At 36.2% G+C, this 16182-nt stretch overlaps 1 protein-coding gene across 2 annotated transcripts in view; it reads left to right on the forward strand.

The window, feature by feature from the left end:
• IPO11 (importin 11) overlaps nucleotides 1–16182 on the forward strand; it is a 205747-nt gene that overhangs the window by 172981 nt on the left and 16584 nt on the right. For both annotated transcript variants that reach the window (XM_060092933.1, XM_060092931.1), the window contains exon 29: nucleotides 4769–4853. In XM_060092933.1, coding sequence (XP_059948916.1) covers nucleotides 4769–4853 — 85 coding nt within the window. The remainder of the gene's footprint in view (nucleotides 1–4768; nucleotides 4854–16182) is intronic.

Raw genomic sequence — 16182 nt, forward strand, 5'->3', positions numbered from 1 at the left:
ACATGATTTACAAATATTTTCTCTCATTCAGTAAGTTGCCTTTTCATTTTTTTGAATGATTTCCTTTTGGTTTGTTGTAGTCCCACTTGTTTGTTTTTGTTGCCTTTGCTTTTGGAGCAGATCCAAAAAATCATCACCGAGACCAATGTCAAGGAGCTAACCACTTATGTTGTTTTCTAGGAGTTTTATTGTTTCAGGTCTTAAGTTCAAGTCTTTGGTTCATTTTGAGTTAATTTTTGTGTATGGTGTATGGTCTAGTTTCATCTTTTTGCATTTCTTTATATGTTTGTATTTTAGTTAGTAGAGTTCTTATTTTATTAAACCAGGAAAATATATTAATGACACCTGTAATTTGCTTTCTGCTTGTCTTTGGTTAGAGTGGCTTCCCTTTTTTTCCTTAAATTATACATTGTTTTTAGGCACAAAGGGAGACGAGATTGACAATCTATTGCCAAAATTTGGGAAGTAATAAGGAAGAAAGGATTTAGCCAGCATTTCAGGAAGCTTAGAGGCACTAAAATTTATTTGAAAAAGCCTCATAAATTGTTTTTTATAGTTAGAGAGTATAAAACATACCAGCCATCAAGGATATAGCTTTTTTTTAAAACAAAAATAAAATTTAGGCTTATATAAGCATTTTTCTCCCTTCACTTGATGCATTAACCCACCAGATAGCTCTTCAGAATGGAATAGAGGATATCAGAAGAAGCCTTGGTTCCTTGACTCTAAATTATCCCCTGTATATTATCCTAACTTATGTTGGTCTCAGTGACCTCCTTGGCGTCTCTCTCTCTCCAATTTTACCCTTTTGATCCATTCTGCTCCATGTCTTAAAATTAAAAGCCCAGTTTCTTATAAAGTTGATGGGACAGTATTCTTTGCTGATCCTCAGTTTACATTATTAGCCTTGTCTCTTCCTCCCTAGATTCTTCCTTCTTCCCCAAATGTGCCATTTCCTTTTATATACATGGCTTGACTCAACGTTTCTTCTTCTTGGCATGTCACACCCTTAGCTTTGCCCTTCTTCGCAAATACCTGCCTCTAAGATTCCTTTCCATGCTCTCAGGAAGAACTCATCGCATCCTTCTCTGTTCCTTTGTGGCACTTTGTCTATACTGCTAATATACAACCTTTAGTTAGTTGCTTGTTTTCAGTCTAGAGGATTTGAGTCAGTGAATAAGAAATGCTCATGCTCATTATGATTGAAAACTATTAACACAGGATTGAAGGAATTTAAACAAGGTTGAATGGCGAAACATGTGGCATCTACATGTAAAACAGCCCTGATCTTGCTAAATACCAGGGCAAAGAGAAACATTAGGAATTACCTCGTTCCTATTTTCATGTAGAGGGAAGTAGGTGTATCAAGAGAGGGAGACTGTTTCTTGGCCTGAGCCCAGAAATGAATTTTTGATAAGATACTTATATAAAGGACTGTAAAAGGAGTTTCAGCTGCAAGTAAGAGAAACCCTGAGTCAGCTGTCCTTAACAATAAAAAAACTTGTTATCCCTTACAACAAAACAACTGCAGGTAAGAGGCTCTAGGATTAGCTACTTGTGATCTCACAATATCTTTAAAGACCAGGTTCTTTCTACTCCATCCTCTCAGCACATTAACTTCATATGCAGACTACTTTGTCTAATCGTCAGAAAGTACTTCTAGGCATTACAGTTCATGACAGTGCCAGTGCCAGCCAAGTAATCTTCTTTTTCCTTATGTCTTTTTAACATCATAGGACACTTTTCTAGAAGGCATTTCATCAGACTTCCCTTCATGTCTAATTGGCTAGAATTTCTTAAACATGCTCCTGTTGAAAGCAGTCATTAACTGAGCGAATAGGATTGCCATGATTGCTTACTGAGCCACTGGCACCTGGGGCTTTTTCTGAAGCATATGGTGACATGGAAGAGGAGGATAACGGACAAGTTCAGGGCTCTGTTAGGAAGGAGGGCGATTATGTAGGCAACCTAAGTGTCCACTGCAGAGACCAGTGGAATAATGTCAGTCCTAGTTTTATTATAACCTTAAGAAGTGGGTTTGGGGCTTCCCTGGTGGCACAGTGGTTGAGAGTCCGCCTGCCGATGCAGGGGACACGGGTTCGTGCCCCGGTCCGGGAGGATCCCACGTGCCGTGGAGCGGCTGGGCCCGTGAGCCATGACCGCTGAGCCTGCGCGTCCGGAGCCTGTGCTCTGCAACGGGAGAGGCCACAACAGTGGGAGGCCTGCGTACCGCAAAAAAAAAAAAAAAAAAGAAGTGGGTTTGTATAGATTAAATGAAAGGTGTACCTTTAAACCAGAAATAATTTAAAAGATTTCATGTTGCGTGCTAACACTGTTAGTTGTGTTTGGCTGGTTGGAGTTTCTTGTTGGGAAAGCTTCTGAGTTAGCAGACTAGAGTGCCTGGATGTATTCAGTGGATGAGAGTAGGATGTGAGGGGTGGCTGCCTATGCTCACATGTTAATTGTCCCTATTTTAAACTGTTGTTATTATTATTTTGTTACTATTACTACATTCACAGTGCACACATTTTAGCTTACTAGAATTCTATTAATTCTCACCATGCTTTTTATGTAAAACATGATCCCCTATCTTTAATCTTTGTCAACAAAATGAGATTTGACATCTATTCATGTATGTATTTATTTATGGCTTTTGTCAGGTCTTAGTTGTGGCACGGGAGCACTTCATTGTGGCACGTGGGCTCCTCTCTCATTGTGGTGCCTGGGCTGCAGAGGACGCAGCTCAGTAGTTGTGGAGCACGGGCTCTCTAGTTCTGGCACACGGGCACTTGGGCTTAGTTGGATCTTACTTCCCCGACCAGGGATCGAACCCACGTCCCCTGCCTTGGAAGGCAGGTTCTTAACTATTGGACCACCAGGGAAGTCCCCAAGGTTTGACTTTTAATTGGAAATTTTCTTGCAGTAGAGAATTTCAGCTTTGGGCTTTTCAATTCAATTTTTTTTGTTGTTTTTTTCCACTTTCTACCTTTCAGAGACCCAAATGAATGCAATTTGCAGAATTGCAAAGTAAAAATATCCTGCTCTTTGGGGGAAAAGTGTGTATATTTATATCCAGAATATACTTTATTATTAGTGTGATAAATCTTTTAACTTATGGAAGGGAGAACAGAGAGTTTTTTACTATACAAGTAAGTTGACAGATTTTGGAATGTAGTGAAGGGGTTTGATGCAGTACAAAGCATACTTCCAAGGAGATCCAGATCTACTGCAGTTAAAATTCAAGTCTGCAGCAGACTTAAAATAGCTTAAGTGAAGGAAGTCCATCTTATTTCAGTTCTAAAATACAAACTGGGATCTAGACTTTTTCTAAACATTTTACTTTATTAACTTAAATACCTTTTGGGTTGAGATAATAATGTCATAATTTTCCAACTTTGTGCCAGAGTTCCTTGGCCAACTAGTTGTGCTGTATCATTTTATAGTTGACCTTGAACAACTTGGGGATTGGGGCACCCACCCTCTTTGAATTTGAAAACCCAAGTATACCTTATAGTTGGCCATCATACCCACAGTTCCTCTGGTTCCACATCCTTGGATTCAACCAACGAGGGATCATGTAGTACTGTAGTATTTACTATAGAAAATAATCTGTGTATAACTGGACCCCTGCAGTTCAAACCCATGTTGTTGAAGAGTCAACTGTACATCATGGTGGACGAAAGCATTGCAGTTCCAAGAGGTTAAAGCCATGAAGTGAGTTAGCGACTGAGCTCTTGCTGTTTTTCAGGGCTTCTGATTTCCAGTTTAAGGTTCTTACTGTTTGATCCCACCAGGTGTACTGACTCATCAGAGACAGTTGTTCCAAAAATTATTTTTTTTAATGGTGGGGATTAAGGATAAAAGGACATTCATGTCCCCTGCAAGAGTGAGCCTGATCAGGTTTCTGGTGTCAGCGCTTGTCTTTAACCCTGAATCAAAAGTTATTTACACGGCTGAGTCACTAAGTGTCCTTCTCCTGTACTTGCCACAAAACATAAGAGAAACCAAGCTTTCTTTGCCACCGTTTATTGGTTAAGAACCTATGACTCTGATAAATTACTGAATTCTATTCTAAATTAGGAACAGTGACATTTGTTCTATCTACTTGATTCACTAGACAATATTCATATCTTGTCTCCCTGGAACCAATGTTGACTGAATAGGAAGCTATATTTCTATTATCTCTGCTAATGGTGAAGAGCAGTAGTGCAGATAATCAAAATAAAATGATTTATAACTGTCCTGCTGGTACAAGTGCTATCAGGGACAGGTTCCTCATAGCATAGTAATGTAATTTGGAGCACAAAGTAGATTGATACATAATGAATAGTGTTTTAATGATGTTACTATTTAAATTACTGTTACTGTTATGAAACATAAATAATTAGACATATGAAGATTAGTGGAAAATAAGTATTAATTTTAAGTGTTTGTTAAGTATCATTTTTTAGTATCATTTTTTAGAAAGATATAAAAGGTATACCTTGCTTTGTCAAGTGATTTATGCTTCAAAAGTTGCCTATAAATAAATTTCTTACAATTTATTACCTAAATACTGAAGCAAAATGCTCTAAATTTTTTTGGTGTGACCCTTTTAAAAGTGAGATATCTTTTCATAATTAAACTTTTTAATTATACATCTAATTTATCTAGCTATTCTCACGTATTGGTACATAGAAGCATTATTGTTCTCAGTATTTTGAGGTTTGTTTTTAGTATGTTATAGACTTTTTAAAATTTATTTAAAACATTTTTTTTTAAACTGCAGCTGTATGTTAATGTCTCATCTTGAAGAACCAAAAGTAACAGAAGATGAAGAGCCACCCACAGAACAGGATAAGAGGAAAAAGATGGTAAGTTACAAAAGTAGCTTCTAAAATCCAGGAAAACCATATAATGTCATTATATTCTGGAAGTATCAAAATATGTGGTGGTCCATTCTTCCTTCCTTCCATCCATCCATCCATCCATCCATCCATCCATCCATTCGCCTGACCCTATTGCAGAATTAATGTAACATAACTGAGTTTTGAAATTTGGAGTATGCTCCTAAAACAGATAAATTGCATTCATAGTACAGGAAGTTGAGTTTAACTTTTGATCTGAAATAATTGTTTCTTGTCTTAGCAGAGGGTTTACTCCTTTACTTACAGGAACCATGTGACCCTCAAACCTTATTTAAATTGTAATGCTAATTCTTCTATTTGGAGATTTATTGAAATTTCTTTATTCCCTATTTCATGGATCTCATAATGATTTTCTTCTGAAATACATTACAAGCCTTTATAAGAATGCCTTTAACTGCTAAATTGTTTTGAAAACCATAACTCTCACTACAGGAGTCTGATAAGAAAAAGGAACAAAAAATAGGAAACATCTAAAATATCTTACCTCTAAAATTATTTATAATCATAAATTTTTAAATACTGTGACACGTGAATATAAAATAGTTACATAAGTAAACTTTTTCTCCTTTTTCTCTTGGAATCTGCTCTAGTCTCCTGACCTCACCAGTTATTAACTTCACTGTACTTTCTGTCCTCATTCACAATTGAGAAAAACAACACTCTCTACCTCAAAAATAGAATAAATAAATTAATGTATCAAATGGTCATGAGATAGATAATGCTGAACACCTAATAATTACTTTGTAAGTGTTGGCTATCATTAGTCTACTCATGATATTCGCTCCTTGAATTATCCCACATTAATCCTCAAGGGCTTCATCCTAGGTGTATAGCTAATACTGCATGGCTCTGACAGCCTTCTTTTAAACTGTGTTTGAGTTTAATCCATTTTACTTTGTTTTTATGCTAGATGTCATTTCCCTATCACTAGTGTAGAGGAAAGGACAATATCCAAGAGTTCATAAAACCTGAATTCTAGTCCTGTTTGTGTTGTTAATTATGACGTTGAGGAAGTTACCTTGTCTCTTGAGAGTCATTTCCTCATCTGAGAAATGAGGGGGAAATTGGATTAGCAAATTCCAAGGCCTATAAGCTAAAAAATTATTTGATTATTTTTTTTAAAGCTCTTAATACTATTCCTTTCTTTCCCCACTATCTGTGTCCTAGTGAAGCTTTCAATTGTGAATATACCTCTGGAAATATTTCTCCCATGAAATGAGACTGCTAAGCAGTATCCTAAATTCATGGAAAATGTATTTTCTTCACTTAGAATAATGATAACCTTTTGGTAGAACATAACAATTTGTCTTTCCCTCTCTTTCACCTCTACTTTTTTAAGCCTTGAATATATCATTGGTGTTATAGAAAAATATGATAGCATTTTTCTTAATAATGTTCTGAACTTATAAATGAATAATAGGTATTCTGCTTCCTTTCAGATCAGCTTTTTGTACACTTAGTAACACGGTTAGTCTGGTAGATCTTCCCTTTGCAAATTGATTCACCCAGGTCTTTTCTTCATTACATATAGAATCCTTAGTAACATCATAGAGTAGTAATTTTAATTCTAACTTTATTTTGAAGGTAAGTGCAGTACTATCTCAGAGAGCAGTGTAAGAACATAGTTTTCGAAATAACCCTTAAAGTTCTTTGATTCAGTTTTGTGATCATAAATTTTATTTGAGAACTCATTATTTTATCATTATTGTTCTATTTTAGGTAGTATTGATTTACAGAACAACTTTTATTTTTTTAAATGGCTGATTTTATTTGAAATTAGTTGTCACAGTAGCTATTTGATGTAGATTTATATTGTCATCTCTATTTAGGTTTCCAGTGCCTTAGCCATAAGGCTTTTAGTCTTATGCTGATAAATACCACAGTGTTTATGATTAGTGCTGAGATTATGTATCTTAGCCTTGAATAAATATAATTATGAATACAGTGCTAATTTTTCAGTAACTTTTCAATAACAAACAAGATTAGTTTCACTGTATCTTTAGGGTTACATGAATAAATTCTGTACTTTCTTTCTGTAATTATATCATCATTCTTGTACTGTGATGTCTTTAACATTAGAAATTTTTTGAGAATTAACTAAATGTGTCTTGGTTGTAGTTTCAAAGGGAAGTGTTTGCTGGTAGATAATTATGAATTATTATTCAAAAGAAAAACCAATCTAGCATCAAAGAGTTTTTTCATTTTAAAATGAAATTTTTTATTTACTCGGAAGAAAAAGTGTAGCTGCTTAATTCCAGGATTACATAGTTGAAAGTCTGATTTACTGCCTGTCATTGTTGTCTTAAAGTAGTCCCTAAAATGTGGCATCTTCATTTCAGTAGCTGCTTTGGTAGAGTGAAGCAGCAGTGATTATAATTCAGAAAGGTGGATGATTAGTATTATATCAAATGTGCCAAGTGATTTTCCATAAGTTTATGAGAATTCTCTATATTTCATCTTAAATAAGGATGAAATTTCTGTTCAGGAAAGCTATTAAGCTGTCCAGACTTTTGATTGTGTGCTTTTTTATCCAGCTCTTCTCTGTTCTGTCTATTTGGGGGGAACTAATTCTGAGAAGATTGAACATGGCTTAAGTGTTTCACTTCATTTCTAAGTTTCCTCTCAGTCTAGTATACTCCAGTAGTAGAATGGTAATTTCATGACCTCTTCTATAAAGAATTTAGCTAACACCTTAACATTTTAAGTTCCTTATAATTTCTTTTTTTGTGAAATGTGACATACTAGGCATTTATAGGTTGAAACTTGTCAAATTTAAGTTTTTGAGCATATTAATGCTTTCTGGCAATGTTTTGGTACCTGCTAAGGAAGCATTATTAATGAAACGTGATATAATAAGTAAAGCTGTGTTGATCATGCTTTCCTGTTAAAGTTTAAGCCCTAGAAATATTTTGATAACCTGTTTCTGTAAATAATAATCTAGTTTTATACATACTTAAGAGATGCTTTAATTGATAACAGGGTATAAATAAGTTGAACATTATTAAAACTACACTAGCTTCTCGCTCACTTGTGCTAGTAGGAGCAGTAGCACAAATAAAGGTCTATCTAAACATCATTCATATGGTCTTCTGCTTTTGCTGTAGTACAGCTAAACAAATTGATGATATGTTAGGTTGGGTTGCATTTTATTTGATAAATTCATGACCAGATCCTAAGTCTTGTGGCAAATATAATAAAGCCTGAGCATGCCTTGCATTTTGCCTTCGAGTGAGTATTGTCTCCTGTGCTACTATTGCCAAATACAGCGCTGGGTCAGGGAGGGACAAGTGCTGCATTGTGGGAGTGGAACTTGTCTGAAAATCATAGCCTTCAGGTACCTGATATTTCTCTTTCTGAGAGCAGATAGACGGCCTCTTCCTCCACTTCTGCCTCTGTTTCCCTCCTCTTTCTCCCTCTCCCTTCAGCTTCCTTCCTTCTCATCAACTCTCCCTGAAAACTTATTTGCGTAACTATGAAATACAGCAGTTTTCCTCAGACTTTTACTTACATTTGGAATATAGAATACATTGTTGGAGGGAAAGTTACCTTATTATCAGTTGCAAATATTCCACAATGTTGTTTTGTAAACTTTTAGTTCAAATATACTCTCAGCAGGGTGCACTGTAGTGGTGGCTTGGGGTGGGACATTGTAAACTCTCCCTGAACAGGTTTTTTTTTTTTTTTAAGGTTGTTACATAATATTTATTTATTTTAAAAATATCTTTATTGGAGTATAATTGCTTTACAATGGTGTCTTAGTTTCTGCTTTATAACAAAGTGAATCAGCTATACATATACATATATCCCCATATCTCTTCCCTCTTGCGTCTCCCTCCCACCCTCCCTATCCCACCCCTCTAGGTGGTCACAAAACACCGAGCTGATCTCCCTGTGCTATGCGGCTGCTTCCCACTAGCTATCTGTTTTACATTTGGTAGTATATATAAGTCCATGCCACTCTCTCACTTCGTCCCAGCTCACCCTTCCCCCTCCCCGTGTCCTCAAGTCCATTCTCTAAGTTTGCGTCTTTATTCCTGTCCTGCCCCTAGGCCTGGACAGTTTTGATCACTGAGAACCAGTAAGATTATTCTTTTGCCTGTTCCCATTTACCTCTAAAAAACTCAGCAGAACTAGTAGAAAGACAAAATTGTATTTGTCACTAATAAGGTACTGTCTCCTTGTTAATTCAATATCAGTATTTTGAAATGCATGTTAAAAAGACTTTTTTATTTTACAAATAATATGAGATTAATCCATTATCTTATTATTGGTGGTTTCTGAACTGCCTTTTGAGAATCCTTACCCTATAACATTGAGTAATCAAGGTAAATTATACAATTGTTGAAAATACTCTAGTATTCAACTTGCATGAAATGTCACACTGGTTATGAATTTAGAGCTTCTCACTTTTCCTCAGCTTGCCCAGTTCTGTTACATTTTCCCCCTCTATTTCTCATGCTAAATCTTGAAATTATCCTAATTTGGAACTAATCTCATCCAAAATCCTGAACTCTGACATTTCTCTCTCATCACAACATCTTCTTCTTCCTCACTACCTATTCCTTTTCTCCTGGTAAATCTGTTTTGTACCTTTATCTGGAGCCCCATAATTCATCCTTGTTTTCATAATCACTTTCTCAGCTTTTAACCTAGATTTTCTTGTTTTTCTGCTGTTTTTAACTTTGGACAAACCATATCCTTTGCCTCCCTGCTTTAGACCTACTACATTTCTGGGCCTGGGAATCAAGCATACATATTTCTTTAAAGGGGCACATATTATTTTGATGTACAACCAGGGTTGAGAACCACTGCAATAAGAATTTAACTCGTTAATCTTTACAGACCTCTGTAGTATGAGGTCAACCAACCAACCTTTCCAGCCAACCTTTTGAGCCTTGTCTTCCTTTTTCCCCATGCTGTCTCCTAAACCAGATAACTTATCTCCGTTCATATCTATGTTTTCTTGTCTTTGTTATGGAGTTCATACTAGTCCTTCCATCTGGAGTAGCCCCTTTATCCTCCTTCTCTCCACTCAGCTTACTCTTTTGCCATTTTTCTCATGAGGTACTCTCTCTTCTCACTGATCACCTTTCCTACCCATACCCAGTTACAGAAATGATCTTGCCCTCTGCTAGACTTATGTAGCAACTTTTCTGTATGTTTTGACTGCCTTTACCACCTGCATTTTAAAAAAGATATTGGAGATCAGAATATGAAAGATAATGATCCCTGAGAAACAAAAAACAAACACTGTGAGCCCCCTGATTGCCACATATTACTGCCTTCAGTAGGGAGTGGCCTAGGGAGCCCAGTGATCTCTCTGATTTGAGGAGAGGAAGCTGGAAATCTGAGGACACCAGAGTGTCTCAGGTTACCAGAGAAGAGGAAGCTGCTCACATAGAATTTTGGGGATCTTCAGTGGGTCCCCTCTTAGTCTTCACCTGAGTACTGATTAGCACATACAAGTGCAGAAGTTACCCAAGTCCAGAGAAAGAACCTCCAGAATGGATTGTTACAAGAACAATACTCAGAGCTGACACAGAGCAGGGAGTAGTCCCTCATGTCAGAGTGGAAATCTCAGAATTCACAGAGTATTAGGTAGAGGACTCAGAATTGTATTACCTCGGCAGTGGAGCAAAATTAGCCCTAGATTAGGTATTGCTCTGATAATGCCAAACAAAGCTTAAAAGAAAATCTGACCTACCTAAGGAGACAAAGGACCTGTACTCCGAAAACTGTAAAGACCCTGGTGAAAGAAATAAAAAATGACACAAATGGAAAGATTTACTGTGTTCTTGGACTGGAAGAATCAATATTGTCAAAATGACTATACTAGCTGAGGGAATCAGGCTCCTTGACTTCAGACTATACTACAAAGCTACAGTAATCAAAACAGTATGTCATTGCCACAAAAACAGAAATATAGATCAATGGAACAGGATAGAAAGCCCAGAGATAAACCCACACACCTATGGTCAATTAATCTATGACAGAGGAGGCAAGAATATACAATGGAGAAAGACAGTCTCTTCAATAAGTGGTGCTGGGAAAACTGGACAGCTACATGTAAAAGAATGAAATTGGGGCTTCCCTCGTGGCACAGTGGTTAAGAATCCACCTGCCAATGCAGGGGACACAGGTTTGAGCCCTGGTCCGGGAAGATCCCACATGCTGCGGAGCAACTAAGTCCGTGTGCTACAACTACTGAGCCTGTGCTCTAGAGCCTATGAGCCACAACTACTGAGCCCATGTGCCACAACTACTGAAGCCCACGCACCTAGAGCCCATGCTCTGCAACAAGAGAAGCCACCGCACTGCAACGAAGAGTAGCCCCCACTCACCACAACTAGAGAAAACCTGTATGCAGCAATGAAGACCCAGTGCAGCCAAAAATTAATAAATAAAATTAATAAATTTTAAAAAAAGAAAGAATGAAATTAGACCAGTCTCCAACACCACACACAAAAATAAACTCAAAATGGATCAAAGACCTAAATGTAAGACTGGATACTATAAAACTCCCAGAGGAAAACATAGGCAGAACACTCTTTGACATAAAACACAGCAATATCTTTTTGGATCCACCTCCTAGCGTAATGGAAAAAGACACATTATATAGAGAGGGAAAGAGATAAGGACAGTGGCAAACTTGTCATTGGAAACAGTGCAGGCAAGCCAGTAGCAGAGAAGCATTTTTAAAGTATTGAAAGAAAAAAACCATTTCTCTTATTTTCACATTACTAAAATAATCTTTTGATACAACTTTTTACTACTGAAAATAAAAATTGTTTTATTTAATCCCTGCTTAATTTGTAAAGTTTTCAAATTTTGATAACAATGAAAGATATCCCATTTTCTGATTTTTCTTTATTCAACAAGAATATGAAATATTTACAGGCTGTTTATGTAACCTATAACAGTATCATATATGGCCACTGAAAATCTATTATACTAATTGTCAGATTTTTCTCATTTATCATACTACTGGATATTCTTCATGCTACTGCTTGAATGAAACTATAGAAATATAGGCTTGAATGCTTTTTAATCATTAACATAGAAGTACTCACATTTATTACTTTATGGCTTGCCATCTGATTCTTTTTTTTCCCTTCAGAATTGCTGAGATGTTTTCATTTTTTTCTTCAGTCTTTGATACTTAGTGATCTATAAAGTCTGTAGATAGATAATAGGAAAAAGCCATTCAGAAGCTGGTTTGTTAACAAGAAAATCAGATCTAAATTGTTCATTATGAATGTTTTTATTGATATCTAATTTTAAAAAGCATTATAAATAGGTAAAATTTGTATTTGTTCCTCTGCCTCCTAGAAAGCTTTAAAACTCAATTCTTAAACTTTAATATTAAAGAACAGTTTGAAAAATAGTGACTATAAATGATTGCTTCTGATTTTGCAAGTAAAGCAGTTGTACTGGTTAAATTTTTATATTGCTTGCTTGCTGTCACTTATTTTTGGTTGTCACTTAACATATTTTCACCATTCTGATTCTCTTAAGGCCCAATTTGTTAAAATTGTGTGTAAATCCTCCCAGTCCACCATTCTCTTAAAAGTAGTTCTCTGTTGACTCTTAGTCAGGTACCAAATAATTCTACCTGCTGCAGTTACACAGCTGCTTCTCTTGACCTCCACACAGTGGCAATAGAGTAGCATCTTCAAAATGAACTATTTTTCTTTTGTATTCATTCCATATGCATTTTTGAATGCTCACCATGTACAAAGCATTGATCTTTATAATCAGTATTTTCTCTGCTAGCATGTTTATCTACCCACAGAACCTATTTTCTTGTGTATGTTGGTAAATAATACATACATATTCTTTAAAAGTATTCAATGCCATTAGCTTATTACAAAGCCAGTTGCTTAAAATGGGAGGATCTACTTGTTTTTATCTATGTTTTGCTTAGATTCTACCTGTAAGTTTGACTGACTGCTATACTGCTGTTAATATATCCTTATCTTCATTTCTAGGTGATGCTAAAACGTAAGAAAGGTTATCCTAGGTATATTTTTTATATACCTAAGGCCAGCTATATAAAAAATACTAAATATTTCAAAGTTGGATCGAACAAAACTTTCTGTACCAAGTGAGACTTCAAAATCAATGTTAAACTTACCCCATATCTTGAAATATGCTATTGCAGTGGTTAATTCAGCTCTTACAAACTGTGGAATTGCAAGTAACATTAAACCATCCAAGAGGATAGGAAATAATGACTTGAATAATCCAACTGAGATGTAATAAAGGCACAAATTGATAACCAGGCATCCTCCTGAGATAGCAGTTTTTCCCTGTGGCGGAGCTAAAATGTTAATCAAAAAATAGTCTGAGATCAAGAGGTTAAGGTCTTTCACAGTAGGCTACATCATAGTAATCAAAAGACACTAGAAAAGAAAATTCTATTGAAAATGCTCTTGGAACTAAATAAAGTGATGGCTTCTAAGTTTTTGCTTTTAGTTGAGATCTCAGATTATTTCCTTGCTGACATCAGTATTGTTCTTGAGTATTAAAAAAATAGGCAGCCTCATTATTCATTATTTACTTGAATTGTTACTGAAAACCTTAATCAGGAAGAGTTCAGTAATTTGCCACTGTTCACTTGGAGACTTTGGCAATGTGGTATTGACTCAATATAAATAAAGTCTTCATATTTTTAGATGAAGAATATAGCCTGGTTTTGGAGAATTTAGGTAACATTCCAGTGAACTTTAGACTGTCTTCTTGATGGGTTTTCCTACTCTCTTCTGGCTTTCCTCTTCTGCTTCTTTCTTTTTCTCAATAAATTAGCAGTATGCTAATTGTGTTTTTATAAGGAGCCTATCTTTTGAGGAAAGGGAAATTTAAGAAGCCTTTTCAAAGAATTGTTCTACGTAAGGAAGTTCCTATTTTGAAGACTTTTTTTAAATTATAAAAGTAACCTATACTAATTTAAAAAATCGCAAAATCATTGTATGATGTGGAATACCCTTTCCCCAAGGCAACCTTTACTAACATTATATGTATCTTTCCAAACATTTAGTTTACATATATAAACATCTATATGTAGTTCACAAATTAGAAACACTAAACATTCTATTTTGCTGCTTGATTCCTCTTAAATGTAGTAAATGCATGAGCATATTTCCTGTACATAAATATAGATTTGCATTATTTCTTCTAATAGCTGCACATGATGACATTCCATTGAATGGATCTCCATCCCATGCATCTCTTGTGCAGCAGTTCTCAAAGTGTAGCCCACAGATAACAAGGGGTTCCCCAAACCCTTTCAACAGTATTATTGTTTCATAATAATAATAATAATAATAATAATGATTTCATAATAATACTAAGATATTATTTCCCTTTTCATTGTGTGAACATTTGTACTGGTGGTGCTAAAACAATGTTGGGTACCCAGTGGTGGGTATAACTGCTGGCACTTCAGCATTAATAAGGTCAGTGACAGCAAACTATACTAGCAGTCATCATATTCTCCACTACCATCCACTTAGTTTTTTTTTTTTTTTTTTTTTTTTTGCGGTATGCGGGCCTCTCACTGTTGTGGCCTCCCCCGTTGCGGAGCACAGGCTCCGGACGCGCAGGCTCCGGACGCGCAGGCTCAGCGGCCATGGCTCACGGGCCCAGCCGCTCCGCGGCATATGGGATCCTCCCAGACCGGGGCACGAACCCGTATCCCCTGTATCGGCAGGCGGACTCTCAACCACTTGCGCCACCAGGGAGGCCCTGTTTTTTGTTTTTTAAAGCCAGTTTCATTTAAGAATGTCTTTGATGACATAGTACAAATTATTAATTTTCATATATCTCCACTCTTGAGTGCTCATCTTTTAAATATTTTCTGTGTCAAAATGGGAATATTCTCTGACAATGGTTGGTCTTGAGGAAAAGTACTTCTATGATTGAGTTTTGAGCTGAATTAAACCTTTTTCATGAACACTACTTGAATGTGGAAGTGGAAGAGCAGCTGAAAGATAAACATGATCATTCAGACTGGAGCATTCGGCATGCATTTTCTCGGAAATAAGCACGTCACTTCAAGGAAAACAACTAACAATTTAAATTTATGTGCCCAGTGGTGGTACATGAGTTGTCCTGTACCCTGGACAATATGATAGTTAGAAAGCAGTAATTTGTTGTTTAATGTACTTTCTCTAATTATGAGTGAGGCTGAGCCTTTTTCAGATGCTTGTAGCTCGTTTATATCCCTTTGTTTGATGAATGACTTGTTCATATTTTTCTATTAGAAATTTTATTTGTTTGTTTTTTTGCTTTTATATAGGAGTTTTCTGACAGATTATGTTTCCCAAGAATGGTCATAATAATATCTCCCATTCCGTATGCCATTCTTAAAATGTGACTTTGACATTCTTCCCCATTAAGATGTTAGGCCTGTATTTCCTTTTGTTGAAACTGGTCAGGCTTGCTGGTACTTTATGACTTCTGAGTCTAGATCATTAGATATAGCTTCTACCTTGTTCTCTAGGGACACTTATTTTTGGAAGCCAGCTGCCATGCTGTAAGGAAACCCAAGCATCCACAAGGAGAACATAGGTCTTATTTTCCTCAGCAGAAGTCCCAGAGAACAACCAGCATTAACTGCTAGACACATGAGTGAGTGACTCTTCAGGTGGTTCCAACTCCAAGATGGCTTCACTGACTCCATTTACATTAAAAAATAGTTGTTATTTTATGCCACCTAGTTTGGACTAGTTTGTTAGGCGACAGTCAGTAACCTGAACAAGCTGTTTATAGATTAAAGAAATCAGCCCTTAATTCTCATCTTTGTTTCTATCTATCTACCTATCTATTATCTATTTATCTATCTGTCTATATATCTATCTAAAACTAGGAACAAAGTTAGGTTTATTAGCTTGTTACTACAAGGGAGAATGTACACATTGGGGAACCATAGGATGTGTCACAGTGAATGAATCAAGGAAGAGTTTTATAGGATTTAGGGAGCTGGAGTTTAGTTACAGAATGGTCTTGTCAGGGATTGGTCAGAACTTGTAAGCCAGTCAATTTGCTGGGTCAGTCATTGGTCTTACCTTTAACACGAGTTCAATGCAGTTACCATTGGATCAGTTGTCAGCTTTCTTGTCTTGGAATACGTGGATCTAAATGAGCTGTGGTAAAATAGTATGGGTTTAGATTGTTTGTCTTGCACATCATGGTTTAGGATAGTTTTTCTGTTTTGTGAGTCCTGGTACAGTTTTGCAAATTGTCTCGGCTTCACTTCTCAGATTCCCCTCACAAC

This window comes from Mesoplodon densirostris, chromosome 3 (genome assembly GCF_025265405.1).
Source record: "Mesoplodon densirostris isolate mMesDen1 chromosome 3, mMesDen1 primary haplotype, whole genome shotgun sequence".
Taxonomy (NCBI): domain Eukaryota; kingdom Metazoa; phylum Chordata; class Mammalia; order Artiodactyla; family Ziphiidae; genus Mesoplodon; species Mesoplodon densirostris.